The sequence below is a fragment of the Harpia harpyja genome, chromosome 10, assembly GCF_026419915.1.
Source record: "Harpia harpyja isolate bHarHar1 chromosome 10, bHarHar1 primary haplotype, whole genome shotgun sequence".
NCBI classification, from domain to species: Eukaryota; Metazoa; Chordata; class Aves; order Accipitriformes; family Accipitridae; genus Harpia; species Harpia harpyja.
In genome coordinates this window covers 23,450,525-23,474,814 of record NC_068949.1, presented here as the reverse complement: position 1 = coordinate 23,474,814, position 24,290 = coordinate 23,450,525, and the positions used below count along the sequence as shown (strand labels likewise).

Sequence of the window (24,290 nt, the reverse complement as noted above, 5' to 3'; positions counted from 1 at the left end):
CAATACTGAGAACTTTTGAAAGTATCACCCTTGGTTGTTTTTTTCTTTTTTCCCTGCCATATGCCTATTTGCTAGATCCCTATAGAGTCAGAGGGCAGAGAAAGTATCATCATGAGAGGAGGGGGTTTTTGCTGAACTTCCCTTCTTGTCCTTACAAGCAACCATATGAAAAAAAAAAAAAAACCAAACAGTGGCTGTAAGACTTCCAGTACAAGTAGGGTCAGGCACTTTTTGCCTCCTCTGCAACTTTAACTGAGAGCTACTTTTCCTCCTTGTCCCTCGCGACTTTTTAAAAACAGGTGATAAGCATAGAGAGAAACAAAACCTACTCCAAGAACAACACAGTAAATTCCAAGTTAAAACTGTTGCAGATTGAATTCTTTAAAATTTTCAAAGACAAGCAATTCCAAACTGAAGAGACACTCTCCCCCTAATCCATCCCATAGCACCTACACACTTGGAAGACTCTCAGCTCAGTAACTGATATTATTGCTTGTAGGTCATTGGATACTGGCAGCAATCTTACACTGATTTCAGCAGGGATTCGTGTGGAGACCATACGGTCTTGTGGCTCCAAGTGGAACAGAAAGCCAGCCCTAACCTTTAACTGATCTGCTGTTGCTGCTTTAAATGTTATTCAAACACACATTAAGGATGCTATTAAAAGAGCCTGAAGAGATCAGTTAGTTGCAGCTATTCTGTTTATACAGAATTCATTATTCTGAGCAAATCCTGTGAAGACTCTTAAGGTGTGCATCACCTAGCAGAATGGGCACAAAGGGAGACAGTCAAATGCTGTTGCAAGAAGTCAATAGAAAGTTCAAAGCTGCACAAGGCAGGCAACACGCATGCACTAGCACAGGACGTAAACAAGGTTTCAGTTGTCATGCTGCTGGCAGGGAGTGAGTCATCACTCCTCTCTCAAGTTTAGTATTGCAAGGAGAAAGTAATTTTAATCTGGGAATACAAATTTAGGAAAAGGGCGAAGAGGGTACTTGGCAAGCTTACTGTATGTGAGATGACTCCAGTGATTTCAGGCTTCAAGCCCCTGCGCAAAGCCCCCGTGACTGGAGGGACAAGTGAAGGTGGTGATGAGAAGAATGGCAGTTTCGGGTAAACTGAGGGTAATGTGCCAGATGCGGAGGGTGCTTGGTTATGGTGGGAACCCCTCTGGAGATGTGGGGGAATGAAATCGTCTAGAGTCGGAAAAGTCAAGGGTGAGCCAGAAGAACCAGTCTCAGGGAATACGGAGCCTTGCCCAAAAGGAACCAGAGGTGGTGGTGGAGTGCTGGAGCTGCCTTCTTGCTGTCTGTCTGGATTAACCTGGAGGAGTGGGACTACTATAACCCCAGGCTGAGCTGTGGTGGTGGCAGTGGCATCCTGTAGGAAACAAGGTGTTGTTATGCAACGGGGGAGATTGGTACTTGAGTCTAACGCAGCCATATAGTGTCATGCAAGGATGCACCCAAAATGATAAGAAGCCCCAGCAGATTTTCTTTCCTTAGGGAGACTACTTCTTCAGTCTTGTAGCCCTGGCCTCTATGAACACGCATGGTTTTTCACAAAAATCTTCCTTCCCCTCACCACTGCAGTTCCGTGCAGTGAGGCTAAATCAAACCACAGAACAGCTCTGCATTCACCATCACATTACAGAGTTTGCTGCTTTTACACCTCCCTAAAATAGAAAGATCCTCGCCAGCCCAACCCCTACAAACACCATACACACACAAACACACAGATCAACGTTGGGGGGGCGCACATAGGGTGTTAAGTATTATCAAGTAGAAGACCATGAGACTCTGGTGGCACAACGAATGCTCAGAAATTAGGTAGGAGGGGAATAAAGCATTAAGGGAACATTGTAATGAATTAAAGAACCATCCGCACAGCTGAAAGAAAACAAGGTTATGGAGAAAACATGTACCATGCTGCGTCCCATTGCCTTGTACGGTGGCTGTCGCTGCTGAGTAAGGTAAGGCTCTTTTCTCATCCTGTCCTCTGTGGCAGCTGTGCTCTGGGGCTCTAGCACTCTGTCCCTCACAGCTTGCGGAGGTGACGACTGAGTCCAGGAGGGTTGGCCCGCACCATAACTAACTGCGTCTTTACTGAGGACAATGTAAAAGTATGGCCTGGGAGGAACAGGAGGAGGAGGAGGAGGAGCAGGAAGAGACTTTCCAGTATCTGTTACAGAGGAAACAATGTTGGTGGCTGGTGCCTGAGTGAGCTCAGCGCCCAAACTGGTGCTGGCTGCTGGGTCATGTGCGGTGCCAGTGGAATTTTCAGACGTGGCTGAGCAAGTGCTGTTAGATAAACAAGCTACATATAGTTTGGTGACCTTTTTATCCGCCTTCGTCTCATGACTGGAATTCATTCCAGCCTTACTACTGGGATCTGCCCCGTCAGGGTTGCGTTGTATGGATGATGCGTCTGACAAGGAGCAACTTTCCAAGAGTGGCTGCCCAGCATGCACCTCATCTTTGGGGCCTGAAGAGGGAGAATGCCCTGCTGGCAAGCCTTGCTTCCCACTGGGGATGGCCCCATAGGGGGTAGGTGATGAGAAATAACACCGTGCACTGGCATTTGGTGATGCACGTTGCGTATAAGGCTTGGGTGCATTCAGGTACACGCAGTCCATGATGGGCACTGGCAACAGGTTGGTCACTTTAGTGCCAGTGCGAGGACGCCATGCAAAGCTCGCCTCTTTGGGAAGAAGAGGACGGGGAGGGGCAAGGGCCTGCCCAGGCAGAGTCAAGAAGGAAAAGAAGGAGAGAGGAAGCAGCACCAAATGAAAGTAAAAAGGAAGGAAAAAAATTAATAAATTCAAAGAACGAATTCAGTCATTAGACTTGGGTTAAGCAGGTTTTAATACAGCAAGAACAAAAAGCAAATACAGTATCTGGAAGGCCAGTGCAGAAGACACTCACATACATCATCTCATACATTCTCTCTTAGCACTGCTCACTGCAGCATGCAAACTTTACCCAGCTCTCAAGTCCCTGCCTACACATCCCTCTCTCTGGACTAAATAAATCTCAGTGCTGTATTGTTTCGAGAGGCCTGCACAGCAACACCCACCATGCCCCTGGGAAAGCCTGAGTCAAGATTTAACATCCTAGCTAACTAAACCCAGGCTCATGCCTGTGTAACTAAATACTTCCCAGCACTGGGGACATTTGAATCTCAATGCCAAATTCAGAGCTCTAGGCCATCTCTGCACATTAAGTGCACTGCTGAAAAGTGAATGTTGTGAATTTTCACCAGTGCTAATGAAAGCAGACATCATGTGAATACTACAGCCTGCCACAGCTGGCTAAGTAAAAAGTCAGCATTTCCTCCTTCTGAAAGCTAGCTCTTGAATTCTCTTCAGGATTTTTCAGTCCTAAAAACACTTTCAGGAAGATGAGAACAATTAAAGTTTCTTGAGGAACTGAGTTCGTAAGAATTTGTCTCCAGAATCAAGATCACCAACAGAGAAATCCTGCTTCTAGTAAATAATAAAAAAATGCCTTACTGTTTTTGGTACTTTGCAACATATAGGTTGCTAACTGCACAACTGCCTACAGACTGCAACTCCAATTACAGTGAATTTATTCTGAAAGCCAAACTGTTTTGAAGTAAAATAACTTCGCAATAGAGAGGTTTTGTTTTATTTACTGCTTTGTTACCAGTAGTTGAAAACTATAAACCACTGAAAGGGAGAGAATTAAAACACCCACCTAGTGAACAGTAGCTCCCTGCATTCTTGCAAATTAACCCTCTGGAGAGTACGAAAGGAGGTTTTACACACACCCTGTTATCATACCCTTATGGGCAAAGGCTGACTAAACCAGTGCTAAAATGGTCAAAACCAGAGAATGAAGATGCCTTAACAGCTTGCAACATTCAAATCTGAAAAAATACCTTCTTTAAAATTCATCCACATATGACAGGTTGTGGCCAGCATCCATTCTTGTTACATGGATGTAGACCTAGAATAGCTTCATAAAATTACAGCTGCTGTCCTGAAATCTACTGTCCTCATGCTGCCCCTCTTTCCACCCCTTTCCTGATGTGTAAGGTTGTGGAGAAGCGGGTTGGTAAGTGGCTCCTTCTGAAGGGCTTGTGCTTCTGGAACAGGCTCGTTCCTTTTGATTCCTTAAGGACAGTAGTTTCAGTCTGGAGACTTCAGAGAGCCACAATATTTCGCTAGGTTAGATGAAGCCTCACTTTGCCACTATGTAGTATTATCAGGAAATACTAATTCACCACCTGCAATTGCTGTTTTCCATTTTCTTCCATTTCAGCTTAGTTTGGACAGCAGTCCTTACTGAATTCTATAAGAAGTGCTATGTGCATTAGCGCGCTCTCTTCCTCAAGAAGATCAATAACGGACTACAGGACAGCTGTAAGTATCAGGCAGTAAATGGGTCTCTCCTTTAGGGTGCCGCTCCTTCCCATGCCTTCATCTGAGTTGTGCCTTCTTCCGCTTTCACTTACAATTTCAGGAACAGTGTCTGTTCTGTGGCATTGCTATAGGTCCCTGACAACGGGAGCAGTCACCCTGATAGCAGACAAGGCTTTAAAGGGACTCTGTCTCACAGAAAAAAGTGGTTTCTAATGAAGGGTTTCCTTATCAGCTTTCAGACTGCTTCTATGCAGACTGACCACCCAAAAGAAAAAGGATGAAGTTACACGTCTCTTAACAACTGACTTCCAAGAATTTACCTTCAGGTACAAATAACCTTTCCCTTGTTGGCTTGTATCAGTTAAAGTGTTAAAACTGAAAGGCATTTCCCCAATATCTTATTCTTAATGTTGGGTGTAACTCTGCTTTCAGCCTGCAGCAACCTCTAGGAAATAGACCAACATAAAAGACAAAACAGTAGCAGATGACTATGTCACCTTTTTTCTTGCAAACGAATAGCATTGTCCTCCTCCTTCATCCACCAAGGAAACACTGTGGCATGCCTGAACACACAAGCTCCACAGCACTCTGCTGACATCAGTGTTGCCCCCATTTTAAAGGTAGGAAAAGCTGAGGCACAGCAACTTACCCAAGTCTGCGGCAAAGTTTGGAGTTCAACCCAGGACTCCTGACCATGAATCCAGTGCTTGAACCCAGATGATCACCCTCAGGGTCACAGAAGAAAGGCTTACCTGTGGCTTGCTGTCTGAGGAAAGGTTCGGACGCACACTCCTATAACCCTTGGCAGCCAGAGAAGATGGTTGGGCATCCCCATTGGCATCAGTGTTAGCTGACGACCTCCAATCATCTACGAGGGGAAGGAAAACTCAGATCACAGAGGATTCCCTCCAGCTACAGGACAGGCAAAAGGAAGGGACTTTTTCTTCCTTTTTTTTTTTTCCTTTCTTTCTTTTTTTTCCAGGCAACAAGAAATACTTCCAAGAAAGCAACAGAAGCAACAACATAAGCAGCCAATGTTTGTACCTGTTTCTGCGTTTTCTGGCTCCAGACCTAAGCATTTCACGGAAAGGAGGAACAGAAGAGGTGGAGGATAGGCAGAGAGGAAAAGAAAGGGGAAAAAAATAAACTGTTACTTTTACAGAAAACATGTACCAATTGAAATTAAGAGTTGAGCTACTTCATTTCACACATAAAATGCTTTCTGACAGGGCTGCCTAATTACCATAGAGACCAGCCCTAAACATGATGCCCTCCTTGTTTCTGACCTTTGTAAACACAAGGCAATTCATTCAGAGCACTGAAGAAACAATTGTTCATTGACATTCTTATTTCAGAGGCAAAAAGGCAGCCCAGCTAGCTACTTTCTAAAGCTGCAGCTTGATGTCCAGACACCACAAATCACTGGAAATGTACGGACCCCATATTCAGCCATGATGCAGGCTATGAAGATATGTCTATCCTTATCAACATCACTACGTATGATTAACTGAGATAAAGGACTGCCAACAAACAGATCAGGTTTTGCAGAGCAAGCGCGTGTGCACGAAGGGAATTATAAAATATGATGTTACTTTACGACCCAGTCCCTGCAGCTAAGTGCATTGGTCTCATCACCTATTTACCCACCTCCCACTGTGCTCCTCCCCACCCCTCTACCCGTTTTGCTGTTTAAGTTACATGCAAAAAGCTCTTCCGGCTCCAAAGTACATTTCATAAAGCGATTGAGAGAGTAACCAAAGGAAGTATTAATGAGCTGATTTCCATAGTAATGGGCTCACTGCCATTCAAGCCACTGGAAATTTATGAAGCCATCAACAGAAGGGAGAGAGGCAATGGTGGGGGGTAGGAGTGAAGAAACAGAGAATGGCAAGCATGAAAAGAGGGTAGGTCACAGGTGGAGCAGAATGGGAGGAGAAGACAGAGCAGAAAGCAGCACATTGGGGCTGGAATTAATGGAATTGCCCTTTGTCCAACAATACAGTCAGAAACGATGTATGCTTTGCTTTCAAGAGCAAGTGTGACCCCCCTTCCCCCTTAACGGCATCTTGCCTTTGGGAGTTCATCCCCTCTGCCAGACCCACGACTCTAGCCAAGTTTGTTATGCTTTGTCTGTCTCCTACAATTAAGTAATTACATGTCTGCTATTGAAAGATGGTAGAGCTCTGTGGCAACACTGCCTGGGACACTATCCCTGCTCCCTCGACAACACAAGCGAATGCTATGGTGGCAGCAGCACTGCTCAGTCTCTTTCTGTTCCACCTCACGCCTGCAATAAAAGGAGTTGACATGGGCCTGCCAGGGAAAATAAAAAAAATTAAAAAAAATTTTAAAAATTGAGAGGTTTTGGTGCTCCTGACAGCAAAAAGGAGCTGTAAACAAACTTAAGCCAATGAGTAAGTGGTCATGAAACCTGCACTAGGAGAGAACAGGAGTCGGTCTCCTTCCACTGACCTGGTTCTTGCAAGAGGTTTCCAACTATGCTATGGGATTTAGGGCTTTAAATTGTAGCTAAAAAAAAAAAAGTCATCCCAAGACCCTGGACTGACTTCTCTTGAGGTTATTGTGAGTAACATATTCCAGTTAACATTCCACCCACTTACTTTCAGGTTGCTCACCATCCTGAGGACATGGCAAAGTGATATTCTGATTCTCTTCATAGGCTGGAGATGCCCGGAGGGTCACAGCTCCTTTTCCGCTGCAGACTTTAGTGGGATCCGTTTCTACAGGAAATGCACATGCACAGAGGAGACACATGGAAACAGATGATACAAAGCTACTAGGAGCCATCAGAGCTCTATGGAGTAATTTTAGCATGGCTGCCTCCAGGTGAATCAATCTAGTAATGTTTATGCAGATGAAGATTAGCTCTGGATTTAAAGCATTGAGAAATCAAAGCAGTTTCATATTCAGGTAACTGATGAATGTAGAAGTAAGTTCTGAGTCAGTGTAACAGAGCTAAGAAAGGAGGAAAAAAGGATGAGTGTTTGAACCAAATTTCACAGGTCCTTGTGCTTTATGTGGAGATATTGTACTAGCAAGGACATTCTACCATTACATCTTCTGTGGCTCTTCTATAGGGATGTCCCAGTGGTATAAAGCAACACAATTTGTGTGCTGAAGCCTTAAAAATGCCTTTTGTGCAGGACTGAAAGAAAAAAAAAAAGTCTTCTGATTACTGGAGGATAAAATCTTGTAACTATGCTCAATATGATCTAAAGGCAGGGCACTGCAAGCTACCTCCTTGCCATCTCCCCCCATTTTGTGGCAGTGTTTCACCTTTCCCAAAAACTAGAAGGAGATTTAACATATACCTGTCTAGATCACCCTGTGAGCCAGACACTAGATCATGCCAGCGTCGCTGCTGAGGCCCGATTCAGCACAGCTTCTGTGCAGGCTTACTTTTGCGCATTTCAGTCCATGGATTTGGGTTTTTTCCTCCTGTCATCCTATTAAGTAATAACAAACCAGTACTTCAAGGCTATCTTTCTACCTTTAAAATCCTTCCGGAGAGTTGTTTCCTCTAAGATACCTATAGAGACAATAAGCCTAAAGAGTCTCTTGCTTATCTAAGCTACTTCCACAGGAAAACACATCACCTCCCTTTCTCATGCACTATTACTGACCCTGCAGCTGCCATCAGACTTCAGTTTGACCTACCTAATCAGAGGTGTTAGTCCTACCATGACACCACACAGGGAGCCTGAGGAGGTACTGAGCACGTGCTGTGTTACACAAATGACAACATGATGATTTTTGGTTTTATGGGGTGAGGATCATGCTATCTCTGAACAGAGAAGGATGCAGCTCCTCTCTAGGAACTGTTATTACAATGCAAGTTATGCCTTCAGACTGGACAGAGGGGGCAAAGGCTGCTGCTTATTGCCCAGACAACAACCTGTGTTTGTGCAGATCAATATTCCCTGGCTGACTTCAGTAAGGTAATGGCCCATTAAATCCACACCAGTACAGTGCCTACAGACCACGACAATGCCTCGGCTAGGGTTGCAAAACACACAAACCACAGCCAAGGTGGCCGCGATATAGGGAAACATCAAAAGTGCTAGATGGACAACAGCAGTAAGGGGAAAGACTCAATGAATGTCAAACACCTGGCTCACATTGAAAGACCTCTGTGCTGGAATCACCACTTTGTGTTCAAGCTTTTATGTGGGCTTCCAATGCTTTAGGGATTTCACAAAAAGCATAGCTTCAGATCCACATTTAGGACTGGAGAAAGGATGGAATAAGTAAGGAATCAGAGGATACTTTCCTACAGTCCAGCCTTTAGCTAATTTAGGCAGCATTGAGGCAGCCTTTGTGAGAGGAAAGACTATCCACACAGACATATCAAATGCTGCTCTAATCCTTAAATATACCACATTTGCACTCACACCACACAACTGATCATGCCTTAAGGTCACCCACATGCCTGGTGAAATATAAGGTGATTTTTCTGCCTGATTTTTGCATGATACAGATAGGGTCAGGATTCCTTTTGCCGAGGAGTCCAGTTATGGCTATCATTCCCATCCACACAGCACAACACGCAGCCTGAGGACTCTACAGACCCACTTTCAAACCAGAGGACAAAGGTTTAAGCTCTGGGACTCCAGTTTCAAGACTGCTGTAATTCTGAGGCATGGACACACTGTTGGGAGTTACCAGGCTCAATTTAGACATCTGCAAAGAGTGCAGGGCAGCTCTTCTCCTATGCTCCTCCACCTAGATTCCCTTCACAGGCACTGGAGAGAAATGGAAACAGAGTTCAACGTGCCATAAATGTCTCCATCATATTGCAGGAGAATCAAATTTGGGAATCAAAGCACTTTTTTTATTTTCATACAACATATTAAACCTGTATACTGAATCAAAAGAATAAGAATCAGAAAAAAAAAGTTCTGAATTCAAAAAAATTAAAGTGTTTTGAAAAGGTCTGAAAATAAAATATTATCAGACTATTTCAATGTGGGAGAGGAAGACAAGTACCTAAAATGTTGAATTCCCTCACAATTTAGGTGAAATGACAGAAAACAAAAATCTGAATCTCTCAGTACAGAAATCCAGCAGATGGTAATAAACATGACATTAGCACTGTACTAGTCCAACAGAACACATGTGTGACAGATTAGGAGAGAGAAGAAGTATCAACTAGACTAGTCTGACTGTCCAAATCCAGCAAAGTACAAAAATAATCTTGTACTTTTAGTGGGAAAACATGTGCTTGGGTAGGCGGTGACAGACAGCCTAACATCCTTATTTATCCATATAAAGATTCTGTAAAGTCAGTGCATGTACAGAAAAACAAAACCATCCCACCAATGCTAAACTATGCTTGAACCTGTAAAATACCATCTCTGACATCCATTTACTTTCATAAATACTAAAGATTCGTGGGAAACATTCTTTGGTTCATCAGGGGTTTGGTTCAAAATGAGGCTGTAATAACAATATTATTCATAATCAAGCATTAGTAGAAGAGCTTACAATGATCCCAGACTCAAGTAGACACAATTATGTCTGCAGAGGAGCACCATAATTGAGAACAGTGTATTGTGCCATCAAGAGCTAACTTTATTACCTACTGATGAAATCTACAGCTCTGGAAACAGTGAGAAGAGGATGAAGCTGAAAACTAGCCAAAGCGCGTGGGTGAAGCGGGGAAAGGCAGGGCGAGGGGAGAGAGAGAATGATGGCCAACTAATGCATGGCGGGGGAAGGAAGGAAGAAGATACCTGTAGGCAGCACTAGGTGAGGAGAACTTTTCACTTTCTTCACAGGGATTATTTTAACGGCAGAAATAGAACGTGTACATAAAGGGACATCAACAGCTGCAAACACAAAAGTGTAAATGGCACATCCAAAAAGGGAAGAACAGAGTTTGGGAAGCATGCCACAAAATTTTCTAATGTACTTGGAGACACAATAGCAGGAAATTTCAAATACAAAAGCAGTCCAGAGAGCAGCGATGCAACCATTAAAAATATCCCTTCGTTCGCCCTAACTCAGGACGTGTCTGATTTATGCAGCATACAGAACTGCTTACTGAATTGACTAACTGCTGACTGCCACTATGCTGCAGGCAAAAAAGAATCTGGAAGCATTAGTTTTTAGAAGCCATCAAAAAATTTTAGTGTAATCATTTAGCTGAGATAGACCACATGCAAAAATAAAAAATGTTAAGTTAACATTAATATGGCTCCATTAAAACAAAATAAAGTGGGAAAAAAAGGGATTGAAAGGTTGAGAGAGGAACATTAAACCAGCCACATTACACGAATTCTGGATTTTATGGCACATATTTTACAAGTTCAGCAACAGAAGGAAATGAAACATGAAATAATCTTGAAAATCGTCTCACGCCAGAGGGTAGCATCAAAATACCCATTTCAGAAAAAAATCCATCCATTTAAACAGTAAATTGGAGAGATTTCTACTGGACTCCATCAGCTAGCACACTAATTATACTAGATGTAGTAACATAGGGGAAAACCGTATGTAGCACTGTGTGCAATTCTAGCAATTGTTACAAAACTGTCCAAACTAGCTGGTACTTCTTCTGTCTGACTCTGTATTGCAGCTAATGTGAAACTCTTTTTTTTTTTTTTTTTTTTTTTTTTTTTAAAAAGAGAGGGTGTGGGGTGGTAAAAAAGGCAAAGGCAAAACTACTCAGAGGTGAAGCTCAACGGTATCTGCCAAGATAAACATCTTGTAAATCATGGCTCCACCAGAATACCTTGAGTTGTGCTCTTGATTTCTGCAGAGCCAGGATTTTCTCCTTTAAAACCTATTAGCTTTCTGCACGTATTAACTGGAAAATACTAGGTGCCTCCTCACATTCCATGCCATCTCTCTCGGGCCTGCAAAATCAGGAATAAGAGGAACCATATTTCTAATACTTTACACACCAATACTGAGCACTGGGCCAGCTTGAGGGAAGCACTGACATCGGGGTGGTGTGTACATCCCCTCTTGTGGCAGATCTTTCTGGTCCCTGGCAAAACTGGAAAGCACAGATTTCACCAACCTAGAAAAGGGCTCTCAAGCAAAAGGATGGTGGAAGAGCTTGATAGAATTTTTTCAAAGGTCATAAAATCATTAGTTTTTAATTTGATGTGATTGTTCTAAGTTTGTGGGGGGGGGGGGTGTTTTTTTGGTTTGTTTTTTTATAATAAAAGAGGAACCCAAATCAAACCCTGTTCTCCATGCTTCTCCCTGAGCACTGGAGACCCTGCGAATACAGTAGATCCCAAATCCAAATAGCTTGAGGCTTAGGAAAGAACCCTAATTCTGTTCTGCTCTGTAACAGACTGAATTCATCCATCTACAATGCAGTCAAAATACTAACCACTATAAAAAGGCATCAAAGGAAAAGAAAGGAAATGAAACCAGCAGAAAACCAACTCGTACAACCACATACTTTCACCCTGCCAAAACACACACCATCACTATACAAAATTGAATTCTATAAAGCACACTGCAAACGTGCTGATGTTAACACGGGGACTGGTTTGTTTAGAGAAGTTTGGGCTTTAAATCGTCATTGCTAGTGACAGATTTTTTTTTTTTTTTTTTTTTAATTACTTCAATGGTTAGTTCCTGCCCTTTAATCCTGAGCTCAAACCTTCACCTCCCACTGAAGTTAACAGCATTCAGACATAGGTACCCACAAACCCATGCTGTCTAAACACAATAAGATATTGATTCACAGGTGCTTACAAGTAGTGCACAGCTTTCCTCAAAACAGCACTAAAAATATACAAAGAGGCAAATCCAGCCTGCCACCTTTAAGAGACAAAGAACACTTGTTGAGCTAAGAAATGCTGCTGCTGCTGGCATGGTGCAGCACAAGACTTTTCTTGTGTCAGTCGCCAAGCAAACTAAATTTGGAAATGCCTGCTGTAGTGAATGTCTGGGGAAATCAATCACATCACGCAGCTGACATGCAGGGGGAGCTGAAGAGATGTTTCTGAAGCTCTTAACCCACCTTTTTCTTGTCCATTGCTGCTCAGCCCATTGACAACAGTTTTTGTAGCATCAATTTTTTCGTGTTCTGTAAGACAAATGAAGCAGCGGATTACTTCTGGGTTAAAACCTCTGCAATTGAATTTAACCTCTGACTATGAGGGGATGCCATGGGTCAGCTCTATTTGATTCATGAGCTAGGAAGTATTCCTGCTACCTCGGGAGATGTTGCTTGAAGACACAAATTTCCCTTGGGTGACACCCCTGTTTCTCCCTTCCCTTTGCCTACCTGGATCACAGCATTTTTTAAACAGGCACTGTCTCTGTATATGCATATGGCATCCAGCTCAGTGATGAGATTTTTCAAGAGAGATTTTTCAAGTCTGCAATGTCCTCAGCTGACACGAATAAAACTGGCTCTTGTGAATTCAGAGAAGCACAGAAGATAGTGCTAGAAAGGACCTCCAAGGGTCATCTAAAGCCATATTCCTTCCTGATCTATGGCAGAAACAAATCTGCCTCTGTCACTGCTGACAAGTGTTTGCCTAACGAGTTCTTAAAAACTTCCAGCAACCTGTTCCAGTGCTTCACAACCTGGAAGCTCATCAATGCTTAAGCCAAATTCCCAGCTCATGTTTTTCAGACCCTGATTAGTCTCCTAGCCTTCCTTTGGACTCTCTCCAAATGGTTCACATTTTTCTCAAAATGTGGTGCTAAAAACTGGACATGATAGTCTAGCTGAGACTTGATAAAGTGCTAAAATCAAGTTGGAATATTATTCCACAGGTCCTACATATGGCACTTAGGTATGGCATCTGCTTTGTTTTTCACTCTGATTTAGCCTGCTACCCAGCCAAGCCGAGAAGCTTTCCTCTTCCCAACCAGACCACATTTCCTGGTCCCTCATTTTTCTTTGTGCAGCTGATTTTTTCCTAACCAGATGTCAAATTTGCATTCAGCCCTACTAAAACATATAAAATTCTTTTAGATAATTTTTTCAGGTAATCAATAATTTTGAATTCTTGTATTCCAAAGTGAAAGAAGCTAAACTGACCTACTCCAGCTTAAGATGTTTCTATCTGTTTTTTGAGCATTATGGGCCAAGTTGAAAGAACAAACACGAAACCAGGACACTTTTTCCTAAGAAGCCGTGCCACTGTATCTCAATAGTCAGACACCCTGAGCTTTCAAGGGCTTTGACTCTTTCTGGGAGACAGAAGAAGAGTCAAAAAAAAGACAGACTAATTGCATCAGAAACAGACAGGAATAGTTCTAGTAATAAAAAGGAATGCCAACAAGGGCAAGTGAAAATCAACACAGACTTACCAGAGCTCATTGTGGTGGAGGGACTTGCCTTTTTCACTTCTGGATTTTGTTTATGTCTGTTTAAAGTGAAAGGCAGAATGGTTACGTTACATTTCATGTTTGCCCAGACAACACTGGACATGATGCTGAACATCCATTACACAAGTCAAGGTAATAGTCACAGTTTCTTCAAAAAATTTAGTTTCAAAACCCAAATGGATTTATGTCAACCACCAGTTACATTTTTTGCTGATAATTATCAGAAATCAAAGAGCATTTCCACCCAATATAGGTACTACTTTCAGACTTCAAGACTAATCCTCAACATTAAATTGCAAGATACTGATTAAAGCCTAAGAGTCTATATATGGCAAAGTGCAAATCTGGCTAGCTTCTAATATATAAAACGTGCATCACCATTAAGAAAAAATAAAGAAATCTCAGGGAGACTAAAAGCTTTAAACTAAAACTCTCAACTTAGACCACTGCCAGATTTCAAGGCGATCTGTTGCTCAGATCAAAGCCAGTCTGGTCTCTCCTTTGAAAGATGTTACAATACAGAAGAGAGATACTTGTCGAAACGCACATTAACTTCTGCACCAATCATTTGCTGCAGTGCCACTAGTATTTTTCAGGATCAGACTCCAGTAAGTGAAACTTTAAAATTAGAGGCTTTAATCCTCCTGGGACCAAAGACAGTGACATTACCAACCCAAGAGAAAAACTACCAGATGGGGACCAGAGGAGAAAAAAGTCAATTTTCATGGTCATGACAGTCTAGGGAGGACAACTGTGGGGCCTATTCGTACCCAGTGCCCAATCCTGTGGGGACTTGGTATCTGCAGCAAACGAACAGGTTTCAATGTCACACCACAGATGTTTGTTTGAATAGTCAAAGAGCCACATTGCTATGTAACAAGTCCATGTTTGCCAAGATCTCTCAGCTCTCTAAAGGTCCTAGGTTGAATTACAAACCCTTTAATTTTGTGTTCCAATCTTACCACCACCACCAAAAGTTAGTGCTAGAGAGACCAAGATCAAGTGTAACTCCAGCCAATTAATGGCTTCCATGACATGAATAGTAGTAGGTATCTGAAGCTGTGAAATCATGCATAAACAAAGACCCTAATCTGTGAAGTATAGGGAAAAATTGCTCAGAGAAACAAGAACCTAAACAAGAGAGTTGGAAATACTTGTTTTCCTGTTACATGAACTGGAGGCAGCAGTGGGACATTGTAAGAGGTGGAAACTGCCTTCAGGGAATTGAATTTGCTCTCTTGCCTCAGGTGTCCCCATTCTTAACTAGCATTTGTTTCATGCCAGCCAGGATATAATAAGCACGTTCAACAGATACTCAAAAGGAAAGAAAAGAAAATTCAACAAGCAAATATACTAACAGATCTGTCTGTAGAACCAGCCAATATCTGGGCTCTCCAGCATGCCACCCTAGCAACAGCTGCCAACACTTAAGTATTTAAATATTTTCTTCATTAAAATACACACATAAGATATACGTCATGGGTTGGTGAAGGCTCAGCAGGATGCAGCCTAACTCCAAACTGATCCCAGTAAAACACAGTGTGGAGGGTGCAGTCTAAAACTAGTCAACAACAAAAGCTGAGCCCAACTTAAAGGTCTGCTGCCTGACTGTGCCTGCCCGTACAGTATCTGCTTTTTGTTTCTACCATTTCATATTAACAGTAACTACCCTGAAATAGTAACAGTTGACACAGCCTGAAAATTTAGACAAGTGTACTTAATAATAATGGTCTTTCTGATCTCCATACATCTCAGTTACAGAAAGATGCCTTAGTTCAAGCAAAGCAGAAAGAAACAGGCTAAAATAATAGGCTATCCAGGCTAAGGAGGTTTGTAGCAGTATCACGCTCTTCTACATACAGAAAACTGTTACGAGTAAAAGTCACTGGATAAATATGAGTCCTGTCATAGGGCAGGGAGAAAAACTACAAGAAGGGGCAGTACTGCAGTAAGTCTTAATTCAGCTTTAGGATTAAAGCCATTCTGAAGCTGAGGAGGTTGCTGGTACCCAGAAGTTTTGACTCAGTACTGGCCCTCTCCATAGGCTTCATGCAAGTCAACAGAAAATTTCTTCCACTCCAAGCATCCCCAAAAGGTTGCATGCTTTCCTCTGGTATACAAGATAAAAAAGGCTGGGGAAGGAAAAAAAAAAAAAAATATCTAGCGTATAACCTTTTCAGGAGAGGAAAGAGGAAATACTAGCTCATGTGCCTTGGCAAAGGCAGGGTCCACTGCTACTGCAATCCCAGAGCAACACAGGTCCCCTTCCACAACGGCAGTATCCAAGTAATTAAACTTGTGACCCCATGCTTTATACCTTTTAAACTGTCCCATCTCTCTTTAGAAACAGTGACATCACAACTGCCATAGAACTCCTATTTCAGTGATGGTTTTTTGATTCAAGAGTCTTGACATTGCTTAGTGTGAAGCACTGGCCTTCATTGCATTGCGAAAAACATTAAGGAAAGAATTCACACCAAAAAAAGCACAATTATTTGGCCTTAGAAGAACAAATTTTCACATCAAGTGATTTGAGGTTAAAAATAAAGTGATAATTAAAGAAGTAAGTTTGCTAAAATTAAATGGAGGAGGTGTACAAACTCATTAGAACTACATCTAGAAAAATGACTTTTCCACATATCCCCACACTTACTAGCAATTACGGAATTCAATTAAAATAACAAGCATTCAGCATTCACTTAATGTGAAACTAATCAACATTATTCAAGCACTGAAACGAACACATACTTAATGCAGGTTCCCATACACAGAATGGATTCAGTGTGCTTGGGGAGAGCATAACCAATCCTGAGCACCTGGGTTGGTGTAACTCCAGAAACTCCATTTAAAAGTTGATTTTGACTAGTTGAGGATCTGCACACAGATTTGCTGCATGCCGCTAGAAATAACTGCTGTTTAGATTGAGGAAATTATGGTGCACTTTTGCAGTTGAGAACATGCTTCAGTGCCTTTTTGCATCAGGGCTAGAGAGTTATTCTACCTGCCTCCCATATGCTTAACCCAAACCACACACTGAAGTCCTGTTAGGCCTATCTTAGGCCTAAGGCTGCTCTTGGGATCAGATACATGGTCCAGCCAGACAGCACATCTGGCTCCACAGCCCCAGTCTAGCAAAGTGTTGCCCTCTGTAACACTTGGGAAGGTACATGTTGCAAGTCAGTGTGCCGCTGAGTGTTTGGATGGTACATCCTTAGAGCAGTCCCCAACACGTTGGCCAGACATGCTGTCTGTGGGAGCAGATGGATCTGGAAACATTTGCTGCTCCCAGCTCCCCTCGAGAGCTTCCTGTAGACATGGCCAAGCCATTCCTGTAGACACACATGCAAGCACTCACAGCAGCACTTCAGAAGGGAACCTTTCAAAGGGAACCAAAACCAAGATCCCTCGTGTCAATATTAAAAACAGAAAAAACAGTACTGCCAGATCAGGCAAAACAAAACATATTTTAAATAAAATAAAATAAAAAAATACTCCAGACCCCTCCTGTGTCTCCTTACAGCTCCCTGCTCTAGCCAGCTAGCCAGTGTCTCCTTGCCAGACTGGAATTCATGCCTTTCCTGAAATGTGACAGACATAGCAACAAAAGCTTCAAAGCTGCAGACATTCAATGAAAGGTAATGAATTCCTCAGAGCATAAGCCAGCAGCTGTAACCCTGAACATGCCAATGTCCATACATAACATCCACCAACTCCTTGCCAGCTTGGCCATACCTCTAGATGGATGTTTAATGCTTCCTTCCTCCCCTTCACCCCCAGTACATTTCTTCCAAGGCTGCAGCTCCTTCCCTACTTGGTGTGGAAAAGAGAGCAGTGCATTTAGAAGCCTATTTAGGAGGAATGCAGATAAGTGGCAACTACTTCTGCACAGCATGTCTCTGGGTTATCTCACATGCTCTAAACGTTTGAGTACTCCCCCTACAATAGCAGGGGGTAACAAACAGCTCATTAATAGTTCCAAGCAAGGACACAGGCTCTTAAGTCACTGGTATCTCAGCTAAGAGTCACAGGCAGTGGCTATTTTTGGTGGTCTAATGTGCGTGTGGGGAAAAGTAATTTCCTTTCGTTTCTTCTCTTGTTATTATTGACAGCTCTGATGACTCACACAGGATTTTAAAACAATTGCTAAACATGAGATGAGCATTCAAAACTTATTGGGCAGGTCCTTTATATTCCTGAGATTTGGAGTCCTGCTTTACCTTCTCAGGTCTGAATTTATTACATTTTCAAAGTTGTCTTTCCATATACAAGAGCTTTAAGTGTTTTCTGGCTGGACTAAAATGAAAAATCAAATTCTTATTTGTATTAGTATAATCTAGGGGTTGAGGCTTTTAAAAAATGGTAAGCTTTCAGATTCCATGGACGATCAGCAATCACAAAACTTATTTTCACCTGGTCATGGTCAGGTCTCACACATCACAGACAGCACTCATTTGTTTAGTCCCTGGCTCAGACCCTTTCTCACATTGCCACCAATGTCCCTGACCCAGATGCTCTGCTCAACCAGCCATGCCATGCCAGCAACGTGGAGTCCCAAATCTGGGAAGTGGGCAAAGAGCTGCGCTGTAGCCTGTGCCTCCTGCCAGGTGGTTCCTCTGCTCAAAGGAACTTGATGGAAAGAACATCTCCTCCGTACTTCGCACCTTGTATTACAAAGTGTGGCAAGAAAAAAAATAAGTAGAATACAGGAAGCGGCTCCAGGTTAACCCAGGCAATCAGCTCTCTCTCCAAGTTATCATTATTCTCTTATCCTGAAATACTGAGAAAAATGTTGCCCATCATTTTTATTTTAAGGGTTAAAGAACATCCTGTCATTCCTTCAGAAGACATTATGCTCCTAAGAATAAATGTCATGAAAAGACTATGAATAACCAAGCAGCGCACACAGAAGAATCATACCAATTCTGCACAAGACAACAGCCTCCTCATGCTCTTCAGCGAGTGTTAAGACAGCAGAGAGGGAGCAGTGAAAGCTCACTAAATGAAACAAATGGCAGCATAGAACACAAGCTTGGATAAGGTGTTCTTATAAATAATTGAACTTACAGCTGTTAGAATAAATGAACATAGCACATTTCATATGCAGTATCACTGCTTTTTTTTTTTTTTTTTTTTTTTTAATGGTGCACGTTTGTTTCCTTCCTAATGGGCAAAATTAAGTTATCTGGGGCATGTGTGCCAGTTTTTGTGCAATTTAAGAGGATTGTGACCCTCTTAATAATAAAAGTCAAATAGGAAATGTAAATTAGGAGATGTGGCTTTAAGAACTCAGAGATGCTTTTGAACCAAGTCATCTTCCAGTCATCAACTTCAGAGTAAACAAAGTTTAGCTGCAACCTGAGTTAACTCAGTTCAAGGTCACCACTTTTAGAGCAGGGGGCAGAAAAGGATCTCCTGGGTCATCAGGCCTACTCCCATGCTATTGCAGGCAACTGTGTCATACAATCCTGTGCAAGGACATTTCACGTTCCAGCTTAAAACTGGTAAGGTTTCCTGCCTCCACTGCTGGAAGCCTGCTCCAGAACTCATTCCTCTTATGGCTTGAAAGCTGTTTCTGATTTGCAACCTAAATTTAATTCATGAAGAGCTACAGCTAAATTGTTTTGCACCAACACAATTTTTCTGTTTAAGCAGCTCTTCCCCCTTGCGCTCACCCCCATTCATGCATTTTTAGAAAGCGATTGCACCTCTGGGTCTTCATTTTGCTAGCCTGTAAACAAGCATTTCCAAAGCAATTGGTCTGCATGTTGTCACCCATCTCATTAAATTCTGGCAAAGAGCGGAAGATTGTAAAAGACTGGCAGTCCAAAGTCTAAACTCTGCTTAATGTCACAGAACCAGAGAGCAAAGCCTACAGCTGACACACCCAACAGCTGAAAAGCAAGGTTTAAAAGGTAAATCAGCTTTTTTGTCCGTTCTAATTCTGGCCTGTCTACTAAAACCAATTCTACAGTCAGTGCTAGTACAAATAATGATTTGATGTCTACAGGGACCTCCCTGCAAAGAAATAGACTGCAATAATTTCACATCAGCCACTGAACCTTCATTAAGTGACAATGACTTATACCTGCAGGGTTGTGGGGATGAAAGGTGGGTTCCTCCCTGAGCCATCAACCTCCTGCTCCGCTACAGACACATGGCTTAGAAAACAGCCAACCAGAGGGTTGTTTGGCACAGAGCAGACAGAAGAGTAACTTGGCATGCAGTGCATCACTGGTTCCCTCTGGATAAGTTAACTGCTCATGGCAGTAGCCATACAGTCAAAAGCATTTCTTCTCGTGACAATAGATTTTAAATACACTGTAACTGGGCTTTGACTTCCTCCTGCGTCTGACATGACTGTCCTCTGTTTCTTGTATTTGATGGCTGAGATGATGGTGACAGTAGCTGTGGCCCATGTATCATTCATTTCTGCTAAAGAAACAAATGCCTTTGTGCCATACCCATACACCCAAGCAGTTCACATGAACATCTTAAAACTTTGGAAAGAAAAATAAAAATTTATAGGACATTTAAAATAAAATCTCATATTCATCTTAGCACGAGACACAAGGCACAGCATTTGAGAGCAGCAGAAGCTGAGATCTCTGCTCAGATTTATCTGTGATATGTATGCTAACACCTCATAGACAGAAGCACTTCACAAACAAACTGATGTACATCCTATACAAGGGAGCTCACTGGGCACAGCTCTGAGGCTGCCAGCTCCAGAGGGAAAGCTGTAAATGATTTAACAGCATACCACAACCCGAGACCATTTAGGACACGTAACTCAACTGAGACTCGTACAGGAATTTGGGCAGGGAGCACGCATCTACTAAAATTGGGATTTATTTACAGTTAAGGGATAATTAATTCAATGACACCAGATTTACCTTTTCGAAAAAACGGAAATCTTTCAGACCATCTGCAACAACTGCACCTATCCAAGAGGATGGTGGTTTTATACTTCAGCTGGAAGAAATAGGAGATTAATTGAGTTCAAGCTGTTGTAAGACTACTTGTAAGAGCTGGGCAGCTGGGGTGCCCTGCGTACTGCACTTAACTCTCTGTAAACCTCTGATATGGGGCCACTTGTGCCTCTGGAGAACAATTGCTGTAAATAAACAGACCCAAATTCCAGAAGCCCTAATTATGTATAACAATGGATGCATTCAGCTGACTGCAGGATTGAGGGACACAAACACTACATTGCATTTACTAGAGTGAATGGCATTCTATAAATACAATCAATTAGATCATCTAAACAACATCCAGCAGCTTCTCTTGTATGATTTTGTATAACAAAAGACTACAAAGGCTGTCTTCACCTCTGTCACACACTCTCAAACAGTGAAGTAGTAAATAGGAGGAAGTTGCATTAAGCAGAAATACTAATTAGAGATTGACTAGTGTCACAAAGTTCAAATCCAGATTACAAACATTTCACAAAAATGAGGGTAGAGAGAAGATTCTGATGCACCTCTGACATATAAACCAGATACTTTAATGCTACAGACCACGTCATACCATCCCAGACACATCCTGAGATTCCTAGTTGTGTAAGGCAGAGGAATTGCATAGGCATTAATGAGTGCTCACTGTGGCAACCACACCAAACAATTTTTATGACCTCTGCTAGCACTAGCTGTTTTGAAGCTCTGCACAAACACTCACTAAGCAACAGCTAACACTTTTCAAGGTATATAGGTGATTCTTATTTTACACAGAGATGGAAGATTCAGGCCTTTATTCTATGCAACATCTGAAATCAGCTGAGCTGGCACAGTGTAACAAGGTGCATGTATCAGTCTTGCAGTTTGCTTTTTATAGTTTCAGAATAAGCAAAACCACTTTGAGACTTGGTCTCATTTCCACACAACTGCAATAACCTCCAGGGAACCACATAAAGCTAAGTCTAGCCAACACATATGGGGAGCCAGGCATACAACACTTCCAACACACCTTTGACAAGCCTAGGGATGCAAGTTGAAATTAGACAGGGTCATTTTCCTTGGCCTTTGCCAACCTGGAGGGATTGCTACACTAGAAAAATTGCCAGGGAACTGATTCATCTACCTGAATATCAGGCACAAAAAGGTCCCAGCAGAACTTAGAAGGCTCGTTACTGTCACACATCCAAGGCCAGACGCCAAACCCACGCCTGCCAGGGAATTCAGGCTGGAGTGCTAGCTTGCTAGCCTCATTGGACTGCGCTGCCTATAAAGTCACCTACACCCTGGAATGAACACAGCGACTGCTCCTCTACTCAGTACTGAGAACATTCTGAGAAAACCAAACTGCTGGGTTAAGCAACAGTTTGACATCCAAAGTGTCTCCAGAAGTAGCAGAAAGTTACATTCCAGAAGCCAGTCTTCATCTTCACTTCCCTCTGACTCCTCCACCCTCAGGTGACCAAATTCACATATTGCTGAAAACTCCACATCCGTTCTCATCATTTTCATTTTAGCAACTGCCTCAGAATCAGCATTCAGGAACTGCTTTCAATCCTTCCTTCCCATAAAAATAGGTAGGAGAAAGATCCAGTCACTAGGGTAAGGAGGCAAGGATCTGCACATTTCCCTTAATGAGAACACAAACCCATGTAATCAATACCTTGATACCTCCCCTCTTTTCAAGCAGCAACTGGAAATACCTATCCAAATGAAAGAAGCAATCTGAAAAATCAGTGTGTACTGCCCCAACAGACCTACTCACTCAGTGCATAGGCCAGTGCCATGTAAAGTCCTGGGAGTTCACCCCACATCAGCTCTAGGAGGACTAGCTTTGACTAACTGTGACTAAAAAAAACATACCAGTGTCCTTACCTTGATTCAGACTTTTCAGCTAATGGTGCCATTTTCTGAGTCCCTTGATTTCACTCCATAAAAGGCACGAAAGAGTTAAGGAAACCTTTCACTGTGCTGCCCAGTCACTTGGCTGCTGAGGTGTAACAAGAAATTTATGGAGGCATCTCCCTGTCTCTCTCTGGCACCCTTAAATACTTTGCTCCTCCTACTGCTGTGCTTTAATTAGCCAGTTGGTTCTTAGTCACCCCATGCTGTCACTAGGCTTGCTCACCATCAGCCACCCCCACCCAGCCTGTCTGTCACTCCCCTGCCACTGTCATCACGAAAGACACTGACGACTCCTGCAACTCTGGAGCTGGGGAAAGGAAAGAGAGAAAGTTTGGAGGTGACACTCCATGGTAGCACGGGTATGGGATGCACTTCAGAAGGGAAGTGACAGGCAGACCTTGAAGAAACATTAAAGTATGGGGAAAGTACTTGAAAAAGCACCTTTTTTGTTGGTTGTTTTTTGTTTTGTTTTTTTGTTTTTTTTTTTTTTAACCAGGCAGCATCTGCTTGTCAAGGAATGAATATTTTCATCAGCACTGGACATGGCAGATCCTATTTCAATGGGTAGGAGCTGAACAGGCAGCTAATGTTTCTGCACTTGGCAGCTGAGATTTGTAGCATAAATACCTGACATGACACAAAGGGAAACTAACTGCTTGCATGGCTATTACAAATTATATGCCCACTCCATGGGCATCATAACAGGCATCAAAGGAGCTTTCTAAGCCACAAGCTGTACTAGGGTGTCCCTAAAGTGGAGTGTCCCCAACACAGTGCAGCCTGGCTCCCCTTTAGACAGCCTAAGACTCACACTGGAGTGGAGATGGTGCCAGCTTTTAGGAGAGTGAGGGGGTACACTCACATCCCCAGGCCTGGGCAGCCTGTTGGTTAGGAAGGTGAGTAGCAGCACAGGATCACAGAATGGTTTGGGTTGGAAGGGACCTTAAAGATCATCTAGTTCCAACCCCCTGCCATGGGCAGGGACACCTTCCACTAGACCAGGTTGCTCAAAGCCCCATCCAACCTCGCCTTAAACACTTCCAGGGATGGGGCATCCACAACTTCTCTGGGCAACCTGTTCTAGTGTCTCACCACCCTCACAATAAAGAATTTTTTCCTAATGTCTAATCTAAATCTACCCTCTTTCAGTTTAAAACCATTACCCCTCATCCTATCACTACACTCCCTGATAAAGAGTCCCTCCCCATCTTTCCTATAGGCCACCTTTAAGTACTGGAAGGCCGCTATATGGTCTCCTTAGAGCCTTCTCTTCTCCAGGCTGAACAACCCCAACTCTCTCAGCCTGTCCTCATAGGGGAGGTGCTCCAGCCCCCGATTATCTTCGTGGCCCTCCTCTGGGTGCGCACCAACAGGTCCATGTCCATCCTTCTTATGTTGGGGACCCCAGAGCTGAACACACAGTACTCCAGGTGGGGCCCAACGAGAGCAGAGTAGAGGGGGAGAAGCACCTCCCTTGACCTGCTAGCCACACTTCTTTTGACGCAGCCCAAGATGCGACTGCCTTTCTGGGCTGCAAGCATACATTGCTGGCTCATATTCAGTTTGTCATCCACTAATACTACCAAGTCCTTGTCAGCACAGCTGCTCTCAATCCACCCATCACCCAGGCTCTATTTGTGCTTGGGATTGCCCCAACCCATGTGCAGGACCCTGCACTTGGCCTTGTTGAACTTCTTGAGGTTCCCATGGGCCCACCTCTCAAG

General features: G+C 43.0%; 1 protein-coding gene across 42 annotated transcripts in view; it reads right to left on the bottom strand.

The window, feature by feature from the left end:
- Window positions 1-22,691, bottom strand: part of SORBS1 (sorbin and SH3 domain containing 1) — an 81,507-nt gene extending 58,816 nt beyond the window's left edge. For 5 of the 42 annotated variants that reach the window (XM_052798329.1, XM_052798335.1, XM_052798340.1 and 2 more), the window contains exons 1-6: window positions 22,537-22,687; window positions 13,694-13,749; window positions 12,390-12,455; window positions 7,006-7,125; window positions 5,429-5,455; window positions 5,137-5,252 (exon numbers count right to left, since the gene is read on the bottom strand). In XM_052798329.1, the coding sequence (XP_052654289.1) occupies window positions 5,137-5,252; window positions 5,429-5,455; window positions 7,006-7,125; window positions 12,390-12,455; window positions 13,694-13,749; window positions 22,537-22,568 (417 nt within the window). In that variant the 5' untranslated portion in view covers window positions 22,569-22,687. Of the gene's footprint in view, window positions 1-1,008; window positions 1,381-1,924; window positions 2,735-5,136; window positions 5,253-5,428; window positions 5,456-7,005; window positions 7,126-10,137; window positions 10,234-12,389; window positions 12,456-13,693; window positions 13,750-22,536 lie in introns of all 42 variants that reach the window. The other 37 variants (XM_052798311.1, XM_052798312.1, XM_052798313.1 and 34 more) reach the window with 20 other exon arrangements.
- Window positions 22,692-24,290: the final 1,599 nt, after the last annotated feature.